This window comes from Anomaloglossus baeobatrachus, chromosome 1 (assembly GCF_048569485.1).
Source record: "Anomaloglossus baeobatrachus isolate aAnoBae1 chromosome 1, aAnoBae1.hap1, whole genome shotgun sequence".
Lineage (NCBI taxonomy): Eukaryota > Metazoa > Chordata > Amphibia > Anura > Aromobatidae > Anomaloglossus > Anomaloglossus baeobatrachus.
Genome location: NC_134353.1, coordinates 599,005,707 through 599,025,077, shown reverse-complemented (window position 1 = coordinate 599,025,077; position 19,371 = coordinate 599,005,707). Strand labels below are relative to the sequence as shown.

Here is a 19,371-nt window from a genome sequence, read left to right as displayed (position 1 = left end):
TGCACCGGCATTATGGAAATGTCGGAGGCTGCAGCGATGATACGATAACGACGCTTTTGCGCTCGTTCATCGTATCATCTAGGATTTACACACTACGACATCGCAAGTGACGCCGGATGTGCGTCACTTTCGATTTGACCCCACCGACATCGCACCTGCGATATCGTAGTGTGCAAAGCCACCCTTAGATGAAGAATTTCATGCAATTTTTTTTTTGTCAATGTCAGAAGTGAATCCGCAAAAGATGTCCTTCCTGTGAAGGCAAGTCAAGAGGTAGGATAGTCAAATGTTCTGTAGTCAGATAGCAGGAGATCACATCAAGATTAAGGGGCTAGGCAGAGGTGTAGTGAGGTCAGTCTGGAGTCAGAATACCTGAGGGTAGCAAATCAGAGCAGAAGGACAAGGCAAAAGGATGGTCAAAGAAAATCAACGGTCAGGCAGCAAAAGAGCAGTTCCCAAAGCACAAAGATTTAAGAGGCCAACTAGGACAACTCAGCAGAAAACTAAAACTGACAGAGTTCTGAGACTAAGGCTACTTTCACACATCCGGTTTGAGCACTGCGGCTCAATCCGGCTGTGAAACCTATGCAACGGATGCGGCGAAAACACCGCATCCTTTGCATAAGTTTTTACATGCGGCCCGTCCATTTTTTTCCAGTTGCGGCACGCTACTGAGCATGCGCAGTGGAAAAAACCGCATGCGGCGACCGGATGCGTTTTTTTCCGCATCGCGCCGCATCCGGCGTCCATAGGTATGCATTGAAAAATGCGCCGCGGCGCGATGCGTTTTTTTTTGCCGGAGCAAAAAACGTTGCAGGGAACGTTCTATCCGACCGCGGCATCGGCTAAATCTGCCGCATGCTGCAAAAACCGGACCGAACGCAAGCCCCTGCAGCACAATACGGCACTAATGTAAGTCTATGCAAAAAAAAACGCAACCGGCGTAAAAAAAAAAACGGTTGCGGTTTTTCTGCAGAACGCACGGCCGCACTCTCCTGACAGGAGTGGATCGCCTGCATGTATTTCTATGCAGCTGAGATGCTCCTGTCCGGAGAGCATCAGGCCGAGCCGGGTGATGTGATGCGAGTCTCGCATGAGATACGCGCAAGTGTGACTCCGGCCTAACTGCTCAGCTAAATAGCAGGGCAATCATACCAAACAGGGCACACCTGGAAACCCAGAATCTCCCAGTCTGAGTCTGGATAGCCAAGCGGTCACTGAAGACATCAAAAGTTCAGCACACTCCTGCACCAGATTGGACAACTGAGCTATCAATTAGCATACTAACAGCTCAGCACACCTGGATTCTACAGTGCAGCAAACGGTCACCTATTGCATTCAAGACGCACAGGAGGAATTGTGATGTGATGCCCTGGCAAAACCAGGTAGCCACAGACAGGCCCCTTTATAACACCTTCCCTCACTAGGAAACACACTGCCAATCATTAAACCCTAGTCTTCCCCCCTTCGGGACAGATAGACACACCAGTGGACGTGGCCAGGCGGTTGGTGCACGCCCACGCAGGGGTTTAGACTGCCCGGGGCGGGAAAAGCAGCAGATCAGTTTTGGAGTTCTGTGAGAGTGGAGGCCAGGCCTGTGTGTCAGGCCTGAAGTAAACTGAAAGGTACCAGGGTAGGAGCCCTGGTGCCTTGGCTAGGAGGCAGACGGTGGTCTCCGTCAACAGGAAACGGGAAGACAGCTCGGTGGAACCGAGGTGGACCGGGCCAGAGTTGTAGCCCGACGGTACCTACACGGGGAACCGACACGGAAACCGTAACACAAAGGGGGGTACTCGGACCCTGAAGCCAGGAACCAGAACCTACTGGAACTGGTTAATTAACCAATTGAGGCCAAGACTAGAGGTCCTGTCCCACCCAAAGTCCCTCATAGAAGACAACAGCCCACCGATTAGGGATAAGAGGTCACCGCCAAGACCCAGAGATCCTACGGGCCAGCGTCTGCGGGCATGGCTCCTTAGGCCACATCCAGCCGGGAGCGGACTCCCGAGTTTCACACCGGGGAAGTCCATTGAACACAAAAAGATGCAGGAAAAGGATAGAGACCACCAGCCGGGTGGGGGATCCCGAACGCAACCGGCCGCGGCACCGGCCACCACCATCTTGGTTTACCAGAGACTCGTGTGTTTTACTGAAAGTGAGTACACCAACACCCCCTGCGGTCGTCATTTCCCCTGCACCAGAGTCATCAGGTCACGGGGCCACCATCCCTGCCCACGGAGGGATTAACATCTTGCTGCACAACATCTCCCCTGGGTGCCCCATAACAGCAGCGGTGGTGTCCCACCTCACCACACACCGTGGGTGGCGTCACAAACTTATTATGGCCTAGCCCGTACATCTACGTCTCCCATTTTATTCGGCGTGTCCACGAGACCCTCGGGTACGGAGACCCTCGAGCCACCACCCCTGAAGGTCCAGATCCGAGCAGCGGCGGCTGCTGGCACGGGGGCGGCACAGTGACACTTCCTTAATATTTCCCATTACCTTTCAATCTACTTGTGGTGTTTGCAAAAAAAAAAAAAACAAAATGCACTCAACACAGCGTGATTTTGGGCTTAGAATATAAATCACTATGAAAAAATAATGTGTGAACACAGCAGATCTGTCATCAAATTTCACAATACATACGCCATACTTTATTAAGAAGGTACAGCTGATGAAACCAGTGCATTTACTTTGAAAATCTGTCAGAATGGCTGTTTACTTCCATTATTAAACAATAAAAATAATTTTAATTTTATTTCATAAATCAATAGTACACATGAAAGTAAGGAAATGTGTGATATATATTAGAGAAATGTTTCTCACTGACAAGACTGAGTATTTGTTTTTGAAATTCCCAACTTTAAAATCTAAGTGAAATCTGTATTCAGTGTAGACAGACTTCCCCATTACCAAGATAGGAGATAGAATCTTATCAGTAGCAACTGCTATATAGAAGGAGGGGGTAAGGTTATGTGCGCACTGAGCGTTTTTCCGTGTTTTTCGAGTGCGTTTTTGGGCTCAAAACTGCATGACTTTGCTTCCCCCGCAAAGTCTATGACTTCATTTTTGCTGTCCGCACAGCTTTTTTTTTTAGCTGCGTTTTTGAGCTAAAAAAAATAAATAAAAAAAAAGTGGACATGTCAATTCTTTCCTGTGTTTCACTGCGATTTTTACCCATGCAATACATTGGAAAAAACGCAGAAAAATGCAATGATCAAAAACGCAGCAAAACGCAGCCAAAAAATGCACCGAAACAACTGCACAACTGAGCAACAAGTCAAGTAATCTAGTACTACAAGAGTCTCTAGTTTGAGAGATGGACACCTCACAGGTCCTCAACTGGCAGCTTCATTAAATAGTACCAGCAAAACGCCAGTGTCAATGTCTACAGTGAAGAGGCGACTCACACTTGTGAGATGCAGAACAACTGAAAAGATGCTGGAAGAGTGCCTGACGCCATCTGTCAAGCATGGTGGGTGGAGGTAATGTGATGGTCTGGGGTTGCTTTGGTGCTGGTAAAGTAGGAGATTTGTACAAGGTAAAAGGGATTTTGAATAAGGAAGGTTATTGCTCCATTTTGCAACGCCATGCCGTACCCTGCGGACAGCGCTTGATTGGAGCCAATTTCATCCTACAACAGGACAATGACCAAAGCACACCTCAATATTATGCATGAACTATTTAGGGAAAAAGCAGGCAGCTGGTATTCTATCTGTAATGGAGTGGCCAGCCCAGTCACCAGATCTCAACCCTATTGAGCTGTTGTGGGAGCAGCTTGACCGTATGGTATGTAAAAAGTGCCTATCAAGCCAATCCAACTTGTGGGAGAGACTTCTGGAAGCATGGGGTGAAATATTTCCAGATTACCTCTGCAAGTTAACAGCTAGAATGCCAAAGGTCTGCAAAGCTGGAATTGCTGCAAAGGAGCATTCTGTGACGAAAGCAAAGTTTGAAAGAGAAAATTATTATTTCAAGTAAAAAATCATTATTTCTGACCTAGTCAATGTCTGGACTATATTTTCTATTCATTATGCAACTCATTTGATAAATAAAAGTATGATTTTTCATGGAAAAGACAATTGTTTGGGTGACCCCAAACTTTTGAACTGTAGTGTATATATGTCCATACATATACATATGTACATACATACTGTACATTCATATACAAGTACTTTATTAAAATGGCGTTAGTTAAGTAGGGAAATCTTAATGAAACGTTTACTTTTCAGGACATCCAGTAAAGAAACAAACAAATACAAAATCATAAAGGCGGCTTTATTTTTCTGTAGTTAATTACAAAAATGTTTCATAAAAAAATAATAAATACAAGCAAAAAAATTTTTTTTACAATATCACCCAAATTTGTAATGTAAATATTCTCACAGCAAATGATAAAAAATTGTTTAGTCGGTTTGCTTTTACTGTAAGCCCTTCCATTTACAGTTTTATACTGCATAACGTTTGCAAAGAGAAATGTGAGAATTTTAAGTTCCCGTCATATTACATTGGTAGCTATGCAGTTAATGATGTATAAGTCTCAGAAGCTCCACAGTAGCGTTACATTTTTTTTAGCTCAGCATCTTGCTAGATCTGAGCGCTCTAGTTTGACCCATTCTGTTTGCTCCCTACAGAGTTAAAGTTTTCTGGGATTTCTGATTCTCTGCTAGCATCAGAAAAAATTGAAGTTTTGTAACTACTTTGTTTTTCTAAGTCATCAGGATGTTCTTTGCTTGTCCCTTTTGAGAGGCTTTTTTTTGATGAGTGTTTTTGATGCTTATTGTGAGCGGGTTCCTTAGAACTACTACTGGCATGACTTTTTCTACTTTTGCTAGAATCTGATGCCAAGCTATCACTATCAGTCGTTTTATAGTCAGACAGGTTGGATTTTTTTGATACGTCTGCATCTTTGGTACTTTGCTGTTCAGACGCAATCCTGCTGTTCCTGAATACCTCTACATTCTTTGTAGAAACATCAAAACTCATTTCTACGTCTTCCTTGTTCTTCTCACTGGTGGCATGAATTTTAGCAGATGCACAAGGTGGATTGGTAGCTGTTGCATCCACTGAATATGATCTCTCTAATGAATCAATTTCTTTATTTCGGAGGTCAGCCTAAAAAGAACACAAATTCAAACATAAAATACAGCAAAACAATCTTATGTATTTTACACATTGTCTGCTTAGTATTTTGCATCAGTTATTTATTTTTAAAAGACCTGTCACTTAGAAAAATATGGACGTGAAAGCAGAGATAATTATAATACTTTTCTCAACTGCATGTGATTAACAAATCCATTGACTTCCCTCATTATTAATGATATTATAAGCACTTTACACTTTTACTCGCTTGCTTAGACATCAGTTTTTCACAGGAGTACTAACCAGTACTAGCTAGTCGCTCCGGTGCAGACTGGTCACATAGGTGGCGCCGTTCTCCGGGAGGGTGGCGCCTCCTCTTTCAGCCCTCTTGGTGTTCCTTTTCCTGAAGTTGGCGTTCATGACGTGTCCTTCGTCATCCACACTCGCCGGCACAGAGGTCCTGCGCAAGCGCACTTTGATCTGCCCTGCTCAGGGCAGAACAAAGAATTGTAGTGCGCCTGCGCAGGTCCTCAGTATCTGCCTGTGTGCATGACGTAGGAAGCGTAATGCATGCCGGCTTCAGAGGAAGGGAGGACAAAAATGGCCGAAAGAGGAGGGGCCGGTCCCGGAGACACGCATTCGACCAGTCTGCACCGGAGCGACCTCCTAGGTGAGCATTATAAAGTGTTTTTTTACATTCTACACAGCGGCCTGGGCTCTTATGTTAGAATGCTGTATACAAGAGCCCACTGGTGGTGGCCGCAGCTTATAGCCCCAAATCTGGTGACAGGTTCCCTTTAAAGGTAACCAATCAACAGTATATTAGACCCCTAAGTAAAGGCATGTGTATAAAGGCCCTTTAATGCTTATTAAATACATATCTTGCTTGTATTATTTAATTTGCAAATCCTAGAAAAATGCAGCCTTGAAGGTTTAAATGGCAAATATATCTCATCAAAGGGGAGCGGCGCATGCGCAGTATATACCTAATGGTATTTAGAGAGCCGGAATACTGATCTGTCATGCGCTCTAGTGAGACAATGCAGGTAACATAAAAGGCTTAGCAGTATTTCGAGCAAGGGAGGCAGGTCACAGAGATAATGGCTGGCTGGAGAGCTGGGAAATATACAAAGAGGCAGGATAACTGGAAGTTCAGTGTCTGACTCCTACACTTGCTAGTAAAACTGCAAAGATTTCTCTATAATGTCCAAACAAAATACCACAAGCAATGAATGTATTGATTTAATAATCATTAAAAAGTCATTTACACATGTCTTTAGTTAGGGGTCTTGTATCCTGATGACAAGTTCCCTTTATGCAGAGTCCATACATACTGCTTTTTTAGGAAGCAAATGTCTGGTTTTACACTGAAAATGTTATAAAAAGGTAACAATCTGGAAAATGCAGGTATCATACACTTTTAAAAGTACACCTTATATATTTCCTATAGTGAACAACCTGTCCACCAACATATAGCTTTATAACAAATAGCAAGTATAAAGAAATTTATGCAACAGAATAGAAAAATAAATTAATTATCAATGTGTGTAGTTTCTATACAGTTCAGTCCAGATATATACGGACAGTGAAAAAAGTTAGGGCATTTTAGCTTTTTACAAAAACATACTCAAGAGACAGTTATATAATCAATATGGGCATAAAGTGCAGACTCTCAGCTTTATTTAGAGGGTATTCACATTTATGGTGCTTGGTCCAGGGGCCGTGAAATTGAATATGCTCATTGCCTCTAATGGGACGTGCTAATGGGTTGGCAGCATATGTCCAAAAACAACACAGCTGCATTTGCCTATAATTGATTATTTGGACATGCACTTCATTGAAAAAGAAGTGACCAAAACCAGATATATCTGTGATATACTGTAGTTACAAAATCCAAATGACAAATAAGCCATGCAGTTCATACATTAACATTCAAAAATCTAGCCGGGTTTCATTTAACAGCAAACATTAAAAGGAATGTTTGCTCATAATATACTGCAGAAATAGCAAAACACCAGATAGATCCAAAGTATTCACAGTGGCAGATAGCTGGATCATATAATAGACATCATAGAATATAGAAACCTAAAATATAACTTTTATTCTAGAATCATAAAAAGTGAACCAAGTGTTCACTAGTATAAAACGTGAAGATAAAAGAAGATGGGCTTTGTTATCAGGCTCAATAATACCAATACTCTATAAAGGGCACACAAAAATTCCTAAACTATATATCCACCTTAAACAGAGGTAGGGCAAATTCCAAAGCTACCCCCTTGATGCAGGCCCTCTACACACACAGGGGGTTGGGGATACATGGAATGGAATAATCAGAGCTCCGCCTGGAATCCACACGGCACTTTTGATTACCGTCCTGTTGAACATAGACGTGCATGTCTATCTGGGCAATTGTTGATATATACTGCCATGAGCGGCTACCATTGGTAGTAAAGAATGAACATATTTGGACTCCCCTGAAGAATGTCTCTAATGAAACGCGTCGGGAGTATGTGTTTCACCTGCCTGATATATTCATGAGGTTTATTATAAGGCTGACTTTGGGATTTAATGGGCTGGTTCACAGCCACATTTACAAGCCTGAACCTATAAAAGCCCTGAAAGCCTGCCTTTGGACCCGGTAAGACCATTCCCTTTTATTGGGATTTAAAAACTGTGGTTTGTAGTTCCAGGCGGAGCTCTGATTATTCCATTCCAGGTATCCCCAACCCCCTGTGTGTGTAGAGGGCCTGCATCAAGGGGGTGGCTTTGGAATTTGCCCTACCTCTGTTTAAGGTGGGTATATATTCTGGGAATTTTTGTGTGCCCTTTATGGAGTATTGGTATTATTGAGCCTGATAACCAAGCCAATCTTCTTTTATCTTCACGTTTTATACTAGTGAACACTTGGTTCACTTTTTATGATTCTAAAGTTATATTTTAGATCTCTATATTCTATGATGTCTATTATATGATCCAGCTATCTGCCACTCATAATATACTGACAACATATCCTTGTGAAAGATTATCAATATCAGATTGGTGAAAGTCACCCTGCACCTTTAACCGTATGTGGGTTTTAAAGGAAAGCACAGCTAGCGAAATTCTATTCTGCAGTATTCGGTAGTGCCTGCTACACATCGAATGGATCTGCACATTGAAATCAGCTGAATATGATAACTAGTGCAAAAATAATGACAACCTGATTCTCTGCAGTGGATAATTACCTGGTCAACAAAGTAGGTTCTTTGTACGTTATGGAACTCCTCAGATGAAGGTTGTGGAGCTCTTCCAATGGTTGAAGACAACTGAGGATCTCCTGGTATGGCAAAGTCTGACCGATCAATGCCAGCCATGCTTGCAAGCTGCCCCAACCTTAAAACAGAACATCTCATTGGTTAACATTAGTAGATGCAAATATTGAGCTGCATTACAATCAAAATTCAAACTGTATATACCATGCAAAAAAAGAGACACTGTAAAAAAAAATAAAATTGAAAAGGTCCTATTTTCCACATACATTTATTAGATGAGATGTGATCTTTTGAAGACAAGTAGTGATATTGAGGATAACATGCCCTTTCTGATTTATGTCATGTGTAGTGTTTTTATAGAGACCGCTCCGTGGATTCAGGTCACCTAATACTTTGATGCTCCCACACAGTTATGCGGAAAAGTTTACATACCCCGGCAGATTTTTTGGTTTCTTGGCCTTTTTTCAGAGAATATGAATGAATGAATGAATGAATGAATGAATGAATAAATAACACAAAATCTTTTTTTCCCACCAATGGCTAGTAGTTGGGTGAAGCTATTTATTGTCAAATTACTGTGTTTTCTCTTTTTAAATCATAATGACAACCAAAAACATCCAAATGACCCTGATCAAAAAAGTTAACATACCCTGGTGTATGATAACATGCACAGAGGTTGACACAAATGGGTTTCAATGGTTAATAAAGGTAACATCCTCACCTGTAACCTGTTTCCTTGTAATCAGTATGTGTGCATAAAAGCTGAGTGAGTTTCAAGATGTACAATAAGGAGGCACTTGAAGAAAAATGGGCTGCATGGTCAAGTCACCAGAAGATAGCCATTACTGCGCAAATGCCACAAAGTATCTCACCTACAATACGTCAAACAGCACAGAGACAACCCTCTAAACTTTTGGAACAAGGTCGTTTAGAGTGATGAGACCAAAATCAAACTTTTTGGCCACAACCATAAACGTTACATTTCGAGAGGTGTCAACAAGGCCTATGATGAAAGGAACACCATTCCTACTGTAAAGCACGGGGGTAGATTTTGTGTTATCATTGATATTCTCTTAAACAAAAAAAAAAAGGGCCAAGAAAGCAAAAAATCTGCCAGGGTATGTAGACTTTTTAGCACAACTTTTCATACACATAATGGCCACAATCTAGGTAGTATGTAAATATGTTTTTTTGCACTACGAATGCTCTGACTTGTAAAAAAAAACAAAACAAAACAACAAACTCTCTCACATGAAGATTTGGGCCTAATCTTGAAATGGTTACATCATGGTTTATATTTATTCACATAAGAAATTATAAAGCATAGCATAGTACTAGAATGGTATGCTCACAAATGTGCTATATGCAGTAGATTATATCAAATAATCATTAACATTAATAGAAAATCTAGCAATTTGCTGCTCACTGACTGAATGTTACGAGGGAAAAAAAAATAGACAAAACATTTCCATTAGACTAAGGATAATCAAACTAAAAGGACAGGCTAAAGGCGGCCTCTATGCACATTAGACTAAAGTCGGTTGGATCCACTGATATTGGCAACATTGGCCAACAGCCTAATGTGTAAAGGCCCCTTTACACACTGACTTTCTAGCGATCCCACCAGCGATCCCAACCTGGCCGGGATCGCTACAAAGTCTCTGGTGAGCTGTCAAACAGGCAAACCTGGCCAACGACGCAACAGCGATCCGGACCTGCAGAACGACCTAGCTAGTCATTGGGGACGTTGTAAAGCAGGGTTTTGAAAGGGAAGTCGCTAACGAAGTCGCTGTAAAGTCCCCTTTACACACTAAAACTTTGCTGCACAGCGGGAAACAAAGGACCAAAGAATGGTCCTGAACGATTTGTAGTGATCACAACTTCACAGCAGGGGCCAGGTCGCTGATGCGTTTCACACACTGCAATGTCGCTGGGGAGGTCGCTATAACGTCACAAAACCGGTGACGTTACAGCGATGTCGTTTGCGATGTTGCAGTGTGTAAAGCCACCCTAAGGTTACCTCTCAACTCTCTTGACAGATGATGTCAGAAGATTGTAGGATCCAGCCTACAGAATTTCAGAAGCCAATTCTTTTCATCTGTGCTGAGATAAGACATTGCCAGACTCCACTGGCAGTGGTTCTCTCAAAGAGAAAACAGGAGCGCTGGGCATTCCTGTATATAAAGGAGTCAGCAGAGAGAGTTGTCAGCTGAATGATCAATCGTTAGACAGCTATATTATGTGTATGAGAGCCTTAAGGGGATCTGTGAACAGACTATTTTTAAAACAAAGTTCAGCAACAGTTTTACATGGCTAGTCCCTTCCTCCATTAAAGAATGTTTAAATTGATATGCAAATGAGGCTGAAGAACTATTTGTAGATCTAAAGCCTCTGTCACTGCTCTTTTTCCTGCCCAGCACCACCACCTCCTGCTGCTTAACTGGCGGCTTCTTTTCTTCAAGCTAGACAGCATAGATGCTACTAGTCAAAACAAATGAGGCAGAAATAGGTGCTGAATAGAGCTGGTCAAACTCACAGAATACCGGGACTGGCGGGTCCCTGCTGAATTTTTAACAATTGTTGGTAGAAGGGTTATGGGGGTAGGAACGCACGCGGTGTACTCACTGAATCTCCGTCATGGCGGCAAGCTACTTACAGGTCACGCTTTCCCCTCTGGAGACGACAATTAACCCTCATTGAATATTCACTGCTTTCCCCGCCCACTGGGGTGTGTAATTGTTTACAGTTAGATGCACCCCCACCCTGAGTGGCAGCGTGTCAGCTGACTGCAACCAATCACAGGCGCCAGGCCGGCCGGTGGGCGGGGAAAGCCGTGCATATGAAATGAGTGGCACAGGGAAGCAGCAGGAGCAGCGTAAAGCAGTGTGAGAGCAGCGTACAGCTGGCCGGAGCCTGGGTAAGTATGAAGCTCTTGTTTCATTCATATTTTCTTTATTTTTCCTTTATTTTTTTTATTTTCTCGAGTGCCGGATCCGGTCAAACACCCAGAATCTCTGGCCCAGATCCGGCACCCGGGCAACGTTGAAACCTAGTGGATCCGGTCTTTTTCAGTCCGCTCAGCCCTAGTGCTGAATACAGCTGGAGTGACAAAGGCTTCAGATCCAAAAATAGCTTTTCAGTCTCATTTGCACATCAATTGAAACACTGATTTTTCAGTAATGTGAGAACAGACTAGCCATGTGAAAGGTATTGCAGGCCTTGTCTTTGAAAAAACAACATGTCCAATAGTTTTGAGGATGAATTCCTGCTAACAGATTCCCGTTAACATTCACTTTAAAGTGTAAGTAAACTTTGTTCCATTTTTTATTTTTTTTAATTCCTTACACTTTTTTGGAACAGGGTTCTAGCACTCCTACTGCTCACTGAAAACACTACTCAGAATGATGCTGCTCAGGAGGCGGAAGCGCACAGCTAATGCCTAAGCGGAGTATGGACTTTCTATTGGGCCTTTATACAGATCAGGCAGGAGGTGAGGTCTTCTACCTCATGAGCTGCAATAAGCAGTCTTTTTAGCCATCAGTGATTATCTCAGTACCTGGTTCCCACTGAGAATTTAAGGGCCCACAAGCAAAGTACAAAACAATGCACTACAGTACAATTACACTTCAACACATAGGCGCAATTCATCAAGAATGACATTTTGCATGCCAGTCTTGATGTAAAGCCTGCCGACATAAGCATATGCCTCTTAATAAAAATTGGTCCCCCTTTCAGGTGCCATGCGCTGGCATAAGAATTGTCCATCTGTACTGTGTAGCGCCGCCCAAACAACCTTGCTGATTTTGGTGGCATTTGAGCAGAAAGAATAACCCTGCACACCTTCAGAATTCATCTGGCTGCTTCAGTCATATCATCAATAAACACTAGTGACCCAGTGCCATTGGAAGCCATGCCATCACACTGCCTCCACCATGTTTTACAGAAAATGTGGTGTGCTTTGGATCATGAGCCATTCCAAGCTTTCTCTATACTTTCTTTTTCCCCATCATTCTGGTACAAGTTGATCTTTGGTTCATCTGTCCAAAGAATGCTTTTCCAGACCTGGGCTGGCTTCTTCAGATGTTATTTTCAGCAAAGTTCAATCTGGCCTATCTATTTTTAAGGCTGATTAAAGGTTTTCTCCTGGTGATGAACACTCTGTATTTGCCTTCATGAAGTCTTCTCCACTGTTGTCTTCTGTGGAAGTCCAGGCCTTTTTGAGTTCTCAAGCCCAAACTGTTCATTTGGCCACTTCTGCATCTCATCAGAGAGATAGCAGAAAGGTTAGGTTTTTTTTGTCCCAAAAAACGCTCCATTGGCATGCATTTCACTGCGTTTTTTTCACAGCGTTTTTGCCCAGTGCATTTTTAAGTCAAATCTATTGACTAGAAGGGCTCAAAAACGCAGAAAGAATTGACATACTGCATCTTTGTGGTAAGAAAAAAAAAGAAAAAAAAAAAGCTGCAACGTGCGAACAGCAAAAATGAAATCTCATAGACTTTGTTGGGGAAGGAAATGCATGCAGTTTTGGGACCAAAACTGCACCTAAAAACATGGTAAAATGAAAAAAGCAGCATGCACACATAGACCACAGTTAGGCTATGTGCGCACGCTTCGTTTTTTTGACGCTGCGTTTTTGGCCGATAAAAACGCACAAAAAACGCACCCGCATCGAAAAAACGCATCAAAAACCGCATGCGTTTTTACCGCGTTTTTTGCTGCATTTTGCTGCGTTTTTGATCTCTGCGTTTTGCTGCGTTTTTCCAATGCATTGCATGGGCGGAAAACGCAGAAAAACGCAGGAAAGAATTGACATGTCCATTTTTTGTTTCAAGCTCAAAAACGCAGCTTAAAAAAAAAAAGTTGTGTAGACAGCAAAAATGAAAACTCAGACTTTGCTGGGGAAGCAAAGTCATGCAGTTTTGAGGCCAAAAACGCACCCGAAAATCTTGCAAAAACGCCGCGAAAAACGCACTGTGCGCACATAGCCTTAGGCTGTTTCTCTTAAATTGAGAGCTCCTTTAACCTCATGATCTAAGTTCACAGCAAAAGTTTCCAAATGCAAATCCCACACCGGAATCAGATTCAGACCATTGACCTGCTTAATAGAGATAAGCAAACCTGTAGAAGTTTGGTTCGGTGGGTGCAGCCAAACCGACCCTCCACGGGTTCGAACATGACTCAAATGCCAAAGGAAGTCAGCGATTGGCAGTTCAGGTCTCCGTCCACATGCAGCCCCCCATAGGCAGAATACTTCCAGGGGAGGGTGGGTGCTTTTTTTTTTCCCCTTGGTTGTACACTACACGCTGTTACCCCCAGTGCGAGCCATACAAACACTGCAAGAGGCTTGCACTGGGCTAAGTATAGCGATGCGCATGCGAGTGCTCAGCATCCGTTAGCCTCCGAACTCTGTTTTGTTTTTGTTTTTTTGTAAAGTCGGTATTTTTCAGAAAAACTGAACACCAACCATCAGGTTTGCTCATCTCTACTGCTTTTTTGAAGAAAGATTAACAAAAGAATAGCGCATGTAGTGCATTATAGGGCTTTTGAGATAATCGGCCAATTATTTCTAGCCTTTTTCAAAAAGGAGCAGCAACATATTAAAGAGCTGTAACTGATAAACCCTTATAAACCCAATTATGATGTGAATACTCAAATTAAACTGGAGAGTCTGCACTTTAAGCCCATGATGATTCTATAACTGTATCTTTAATATGTTTTGGTAAAAAGCTAAAATGACAAAACTTGTGTCACTGTCCAAATATTCTGTGTTTTAAACGTTTGACTTTCAGTATATCTCACCATACACTCCCCGCTGTGAACGTGAGACTACCTTTATTTTATAGACAATTATCTTGGCTATCTCATACATTAATTTGACTTGCAAATATTTATCATATGATTAGTTATGCACATTCTTGTCATATCATTGCATTGTTACTGCTTTTCTCCTAAAAAATTTAATTTAAATTTTTAATCATTTATTAAATTTTGTAAATCCTCCTTTGGCTTTCAACACTGCCTGAATCCTTCTGGGCATGCTCTCGATCAGATTTAAGCATGTGTCCCCCAAAATCTGATCCCAGGTAGTGTTGAGCGGACCCCGAACTGTAAAAATCCGGATCTTTGCCGTTTCATCATCCGATCCGGCTCTGACCCGGACCCGGGAATCCGGCTGCACGATCTGGATTCGGCTTTTTTTTTTTTTTCTCTTTCTCTCTCTTTCTTTCTCTTTTTTTTTTTGCCACGACCACAATCGATGAGCTAGAGGATGTGGTTTCTCTTTTCTAGGGAAATTTTTTTCATGGCTGCTTCTCGATTCAAACCAGTGACCTTTCGCTTTGGAGTCAACATAATAACACACTTAGCTATTAGCAAATGTGAGAACAGGTTGTAATTTGTAGTATACAAGGATAAAAAGATTTTTCAAACACCAGGAGCAAAACAGTAACAATTCATTGACATGACAAGAATCCGCATAATTAATCATATGCTAAATAGCTGCAAGTCAAATTTATGTATGAGATATCCAAGATAATTGTGCATAAAATGAAGGTAGTCTCACCCTCAAAACTGTAGTGCAGGATTCCCCAACTCCAGTCCTCGAGGGCCGCCAACAGTGCATGTTTTCAGGATTTCCTTAGCATTGCATGGGTGTTGGAATCATCAACTGTCCAGGTGATTAAATTATCACATGTGCAATACTAAGGAAATCCTGAAAACATGCACTGTTGGCGGCCCTTGAGGACTGGAATTGGGGACCCATGCTGTAGTGGATGGTGAGATATGGAGTCTAAAGGGTGCTTTACACGCTGCGACATCGCTAGCGATTGCTAGCCATGTCGCGAGCGATAGCACCCACCCCCGTCGTTCGTGCGACATGTGGTGATCGCTGCTGTAGCGAACAATATCGCTACGGCAGCGTCACACACACATACCTGTTCAGCGACGTCGCTGTTGCTGCCAAACAATCCCTCCTTCAAGGGGGAGGTGCGTTCGGCGTCACAGCGGCGTCACTAAACGGCCGCCCAATAGAAGAGGAGGGGAGGAGATAAGCGGCCGTAACATGCCGCCCACCTCCTTCCTTCCTCCTTTCCGAAGGACGCAGGTAGGATGTTCGTCGTTCCTGCGGTGTCACACACAGCGATGTGTGGTGCCGCAGGAACGACGAACAACCTGCGGAATGAAACACCAACGACATTATGATTTGGAGCGACGTGTCAACGATCAACGATTTTTGCCATTTTTGCGATCGTTGATCGTCGCTCCTAGCTGTTACACGCTGCGATGTCGCTAACGACGCCAAATGTGCGGCACAAATACCGTGACCCTGACGATATATCGTTAGCGATGTCACAGCGTGTAAAGCACCCTTAAAAGTCAACACTTCAAAACATTGTTACCGTTTTGCTTGTCAGTGTATATACAGATACAACTACAAGTGATTTGATTTATGTATAAATGTGCACAACATTTCACGAGTAATGAAGATATACAAGCTAGGAAAACTGCAAGTATCTTACTAAAGTATGTTTCAAACTGACATTTAAGATGTGTTCCTACAACTCCTATCTACTGTGCAATTTCCACAGTATAAAATCTTCAGTAATAAAACCCACTGCAGATTTGCTGCAATTTTTACCCTTTGCATTGCAATCCATGGTAACATGTGCAGCATAAAATATGCAAATAGCCTCTTCAAAAGGAAGAGGACTTGATCTCTGACACTACCTATTGGATGTTGACTCATAAAATGACATGCTGCGAATTGGGGCAGGTGCAGACAACCGTAAATTCTGAGAGAATTGGGTCGACTCTGCAAATGACACTGATCAAAACCTTATCAGAGTTCAATCAGTGTCAGCAAAGTGTGATCTGATTCTCTCTGATGATAAAAAAAAAATGTCTCCATGTGATCCGATTCTCTCTGATGATAACAAAAAAAAAAAAGTGTCTCCATTTTCTCTATTGTGTTAGTTCGTAGAAATCGCACTGCACACACGTCATCCAATTGCTGACTGATGTTTTCCATGCACTCACTGACTTCCATGGCCAAGAAAGATCAGAAAACATCAGAAAATGGGATCAAACTATGACTTGCAGTAGTCAGGGAAAAACCATTGTACATGGCCCCATAGTGACTCCAAGAAGGGAAACAGACCGCACTCAGCCGCTGTGCCGAAATCGTTTTATTAGAACATGTGCAGGTTAAAAGGCAGGAGGAGACCTAGGTGCAGGTTCCTTGCAAGGGACGACGGCCGTTTCGCCTACAAATTAGGCTTCGACTGGTCCAAGCCTAATTTGTAGGCGAAACAGTCATCGTCCCTTGCAAGGAACCTGCACCTAGGTCTCCTCCTGCCTTTTAACCTGCACATGTTCTAATAAAACGATTTCGGCACAGCGGCTGAGTGCGGTCTGTTTCCCTTCTGGGAGTCACTTGGAATCATCCTCTGTTTGTGGATGGGCACCCCGCATCCGAGAAACATTTCATGTTGGAGCTACACTCCTGGCGCACATGCGATACCGCAAGGTAACATTCAGTGCTGCAGGACCGCACTTTTTATTTGTGACATGGCCCCATAGACTAACATTGGTCTGAGTAAAATCCGAAGCTTTATTTGGCCGCTCTCAGACCGAAAACACAGTGATGTGAACCTGGCTTTACAGTGGTCGATTTAATTTGCAGAATTTCTCAGCAGTGTCAGAATAACATCAAACAAATAAAAATTATAATTTTTGGATGTATACTAATAAATTTAAGCAGAAACCGCATATGAAATTCAGTTTTAATTTGAAATATCTGATCTGGTTTGCACATAGCCTTTTCTATCCTAGGGCTATCTGCCAATGTTCTGAGGACTTGATATCTTGCATTAACAACATTTTCCACTGGAGACATCAAACATTCATTTATACAGATTACATGGAAGACCTGGCATGCTCTGTAGCAGGCCACCAGGCTTGTTATCCAACAGAGTTAATGAATACCATAATTAGGTGGAATGTAAAACAATAAAGGAACAGTAGGCCTTCTCTTGTGGATGGTGCAGCCAAGCATTTACCTGGCAGTGCTCTCCAGCACACACACTGGAGTCATCCAAAGTCTATTTCAATTCCTCAACATTTTCCAAGTTCTGTCTTTTAATTTTTAGGTGAAATATTACCTCTCTTTCATAGATGCATTAGTTACTATGAGGTTTTGTATTCGGAAAAAAAACCAGTATGATAAAATGGGCACATAAATCCCATCTGTCTTCCTTTCCACAAAAAAACAACAACAGATGCAGCGACCTAATGTATATAAATAAGAAAATAACCTTTTACTAGTTTTAAAAAGTAACAGTTATAACTTTTATTACAGAAATCAATAGTATATATGAAACTAAGCAACTGTGTCATATATATCATTATACAGGTGTTTCAATACTCTGTAATAGGCTAGGTTCACACTTCCGTTAAATTGTATCAGTCACAATCCGCGGCTCTGGTAAACAACGGAATCCATTTGGCGGATTCCGTTGTTCCCATAGACTTGTATGAGCGGCGGATTGTGACTGATGATGCTGCGTTGCACCCTCCGCCCAACTGCTCAGTCGTGGAACGACTGACCGCGGGGCGGAAGGAACACAGCCTGTAACGTTTTTTGAGCAGCGCAATCTGTAGGATTTTGCTGCGCATGCTCTCTCTGGCTCCCTGCACACGTAACCAGGATACACATCGGGTTACTAAGCAATGCACTTTGGTTAGTTACCCGATATTTATCCTGGATACGTGTGCAGGGAGGCCGACACTTCCCCACTCGGCTCTGCCCCCTCCCGCACTCCGCATGTGTACACACACACTCACACACTCACCTGTCCCCAGCCCTGCAGTCCCCGCGGCACTGACGTCCTCAGCGCCAAGGCCCCGCTCGGCTCCGCCCCCCTCGCGCTCCGCTCCCCGCACACAACGGAGTCCAACATTGAATTCTGTTCTTTGTCATCCGTTGTACAACGCATCAGTCACATGCGTCAAGCAACGCATGTGACTGATGCAAAACAACGGAAACGTGAACCTAGCCATAGCTTCCACGTCTCTGTAAAACTGATAGGGAAGGCTTTTTCTACATACCTTGATCAGCCAATTCTGCCTCTTAGTGGCACTACTGTGCTCCGCTAATCCCCATCAAGTGACACCCCCCCCCGCGCGGGTTCCGTGATGTCATGTCAACTTCCAGTTGACCTAACATTACCACGGCCAGTCCTTAGTGACTGGACTGTGGGTGGAGTTTCACCACTCATCACAGCCCAGCATCGCTCCTGCTTACGGTGCTCTGCAGTGAAGAAGAGCGCGCGCGACATGCTGCACTGTGACACTGGGCTGTGATGAGCAGTGAAAGGGATAGTGAAAGGGATATGGTCACTATTGCAGAGTAGTGAACCACCCCTTTAAATCTGCTTCTTTCTCCTCCTGGACTGATCTTTCACTGTTACTTCAGTGACAAAAATCTGTATGCAGTGAAGACAGATTTTCCGATGACTGTTTATGTTTTTAAAAGATCTATGGAGGGTGGATTAGAGAAGTGCTGGAGATACACATACATTTCACTGCAAGTTCTCCTGACATGTCATCTCCTATCGAAGTGATGGGAAAATCTGTATTCAGTGAGGACAGATTTTACCTGTGAATGGAGAATAAAATATCCTTACAGGAGGATAAAGAAGCAGATTTCTCTATAAGATGTATTACAAAGCTTCTGATTTGTTTGTACCATTACGTCATGGAAAAATAATAAGAGAACTGTTATTTTTTAAAGGGAATATGTAACAAGGTTTTTGCGATCACATCTTAGAGCAGCATAATGTAGAGACAGAGACCCTGATTCCAGCAATGTGTCACTTAATGACCTGTTTGTTGTCATGTTAATAATATCAATGTTTTCTTTGCTGCAGATCTAGCAGTTATACAGAGCTCATGAATATGCTGGACTACCTGACAGCACGCCAAGTAGTCCTCTAACTATAATCTGATAAGCTGACTAAACAGTGATTTTATG

General features: G+C 42.8%; 1 protein-coding gene across 4 annotated transcripts in view; it reads right to left on the bottom strand.

The window, feature by feature from the left end:
• Positions 1 to 4,280: 4,280 nt before the first annotated feature.
• Positions 4,281 to 19,371, bottom strand: part of CEP78 (centrosomal protein 78) — a 145,530-nt gene continuing 130,439 nt past the window's right edge. For all 4 annotated transcript variants that reach the window (XM_075318222.1, XM_075318214.1, XM_075318204.1 and 1 more), the window contains 2 exons: positions 8,310 to 8,457; positions 4,281 to 5,118 (listed from right to left, as the gene is read on the bottom strand). In XM_075318222.1, the coding sequence (XP_075174337.1) occupies positions 4,606 to 5,118; positions 8,310 to 8,457 (661 nt within the window). In that variant the 3' untranslated portion in view covers positions 4,281 to 4,605. The remainder of the gene's footprint in view (positions 5,119 to 8,309; positions 8,458 to 19,371) is intronic.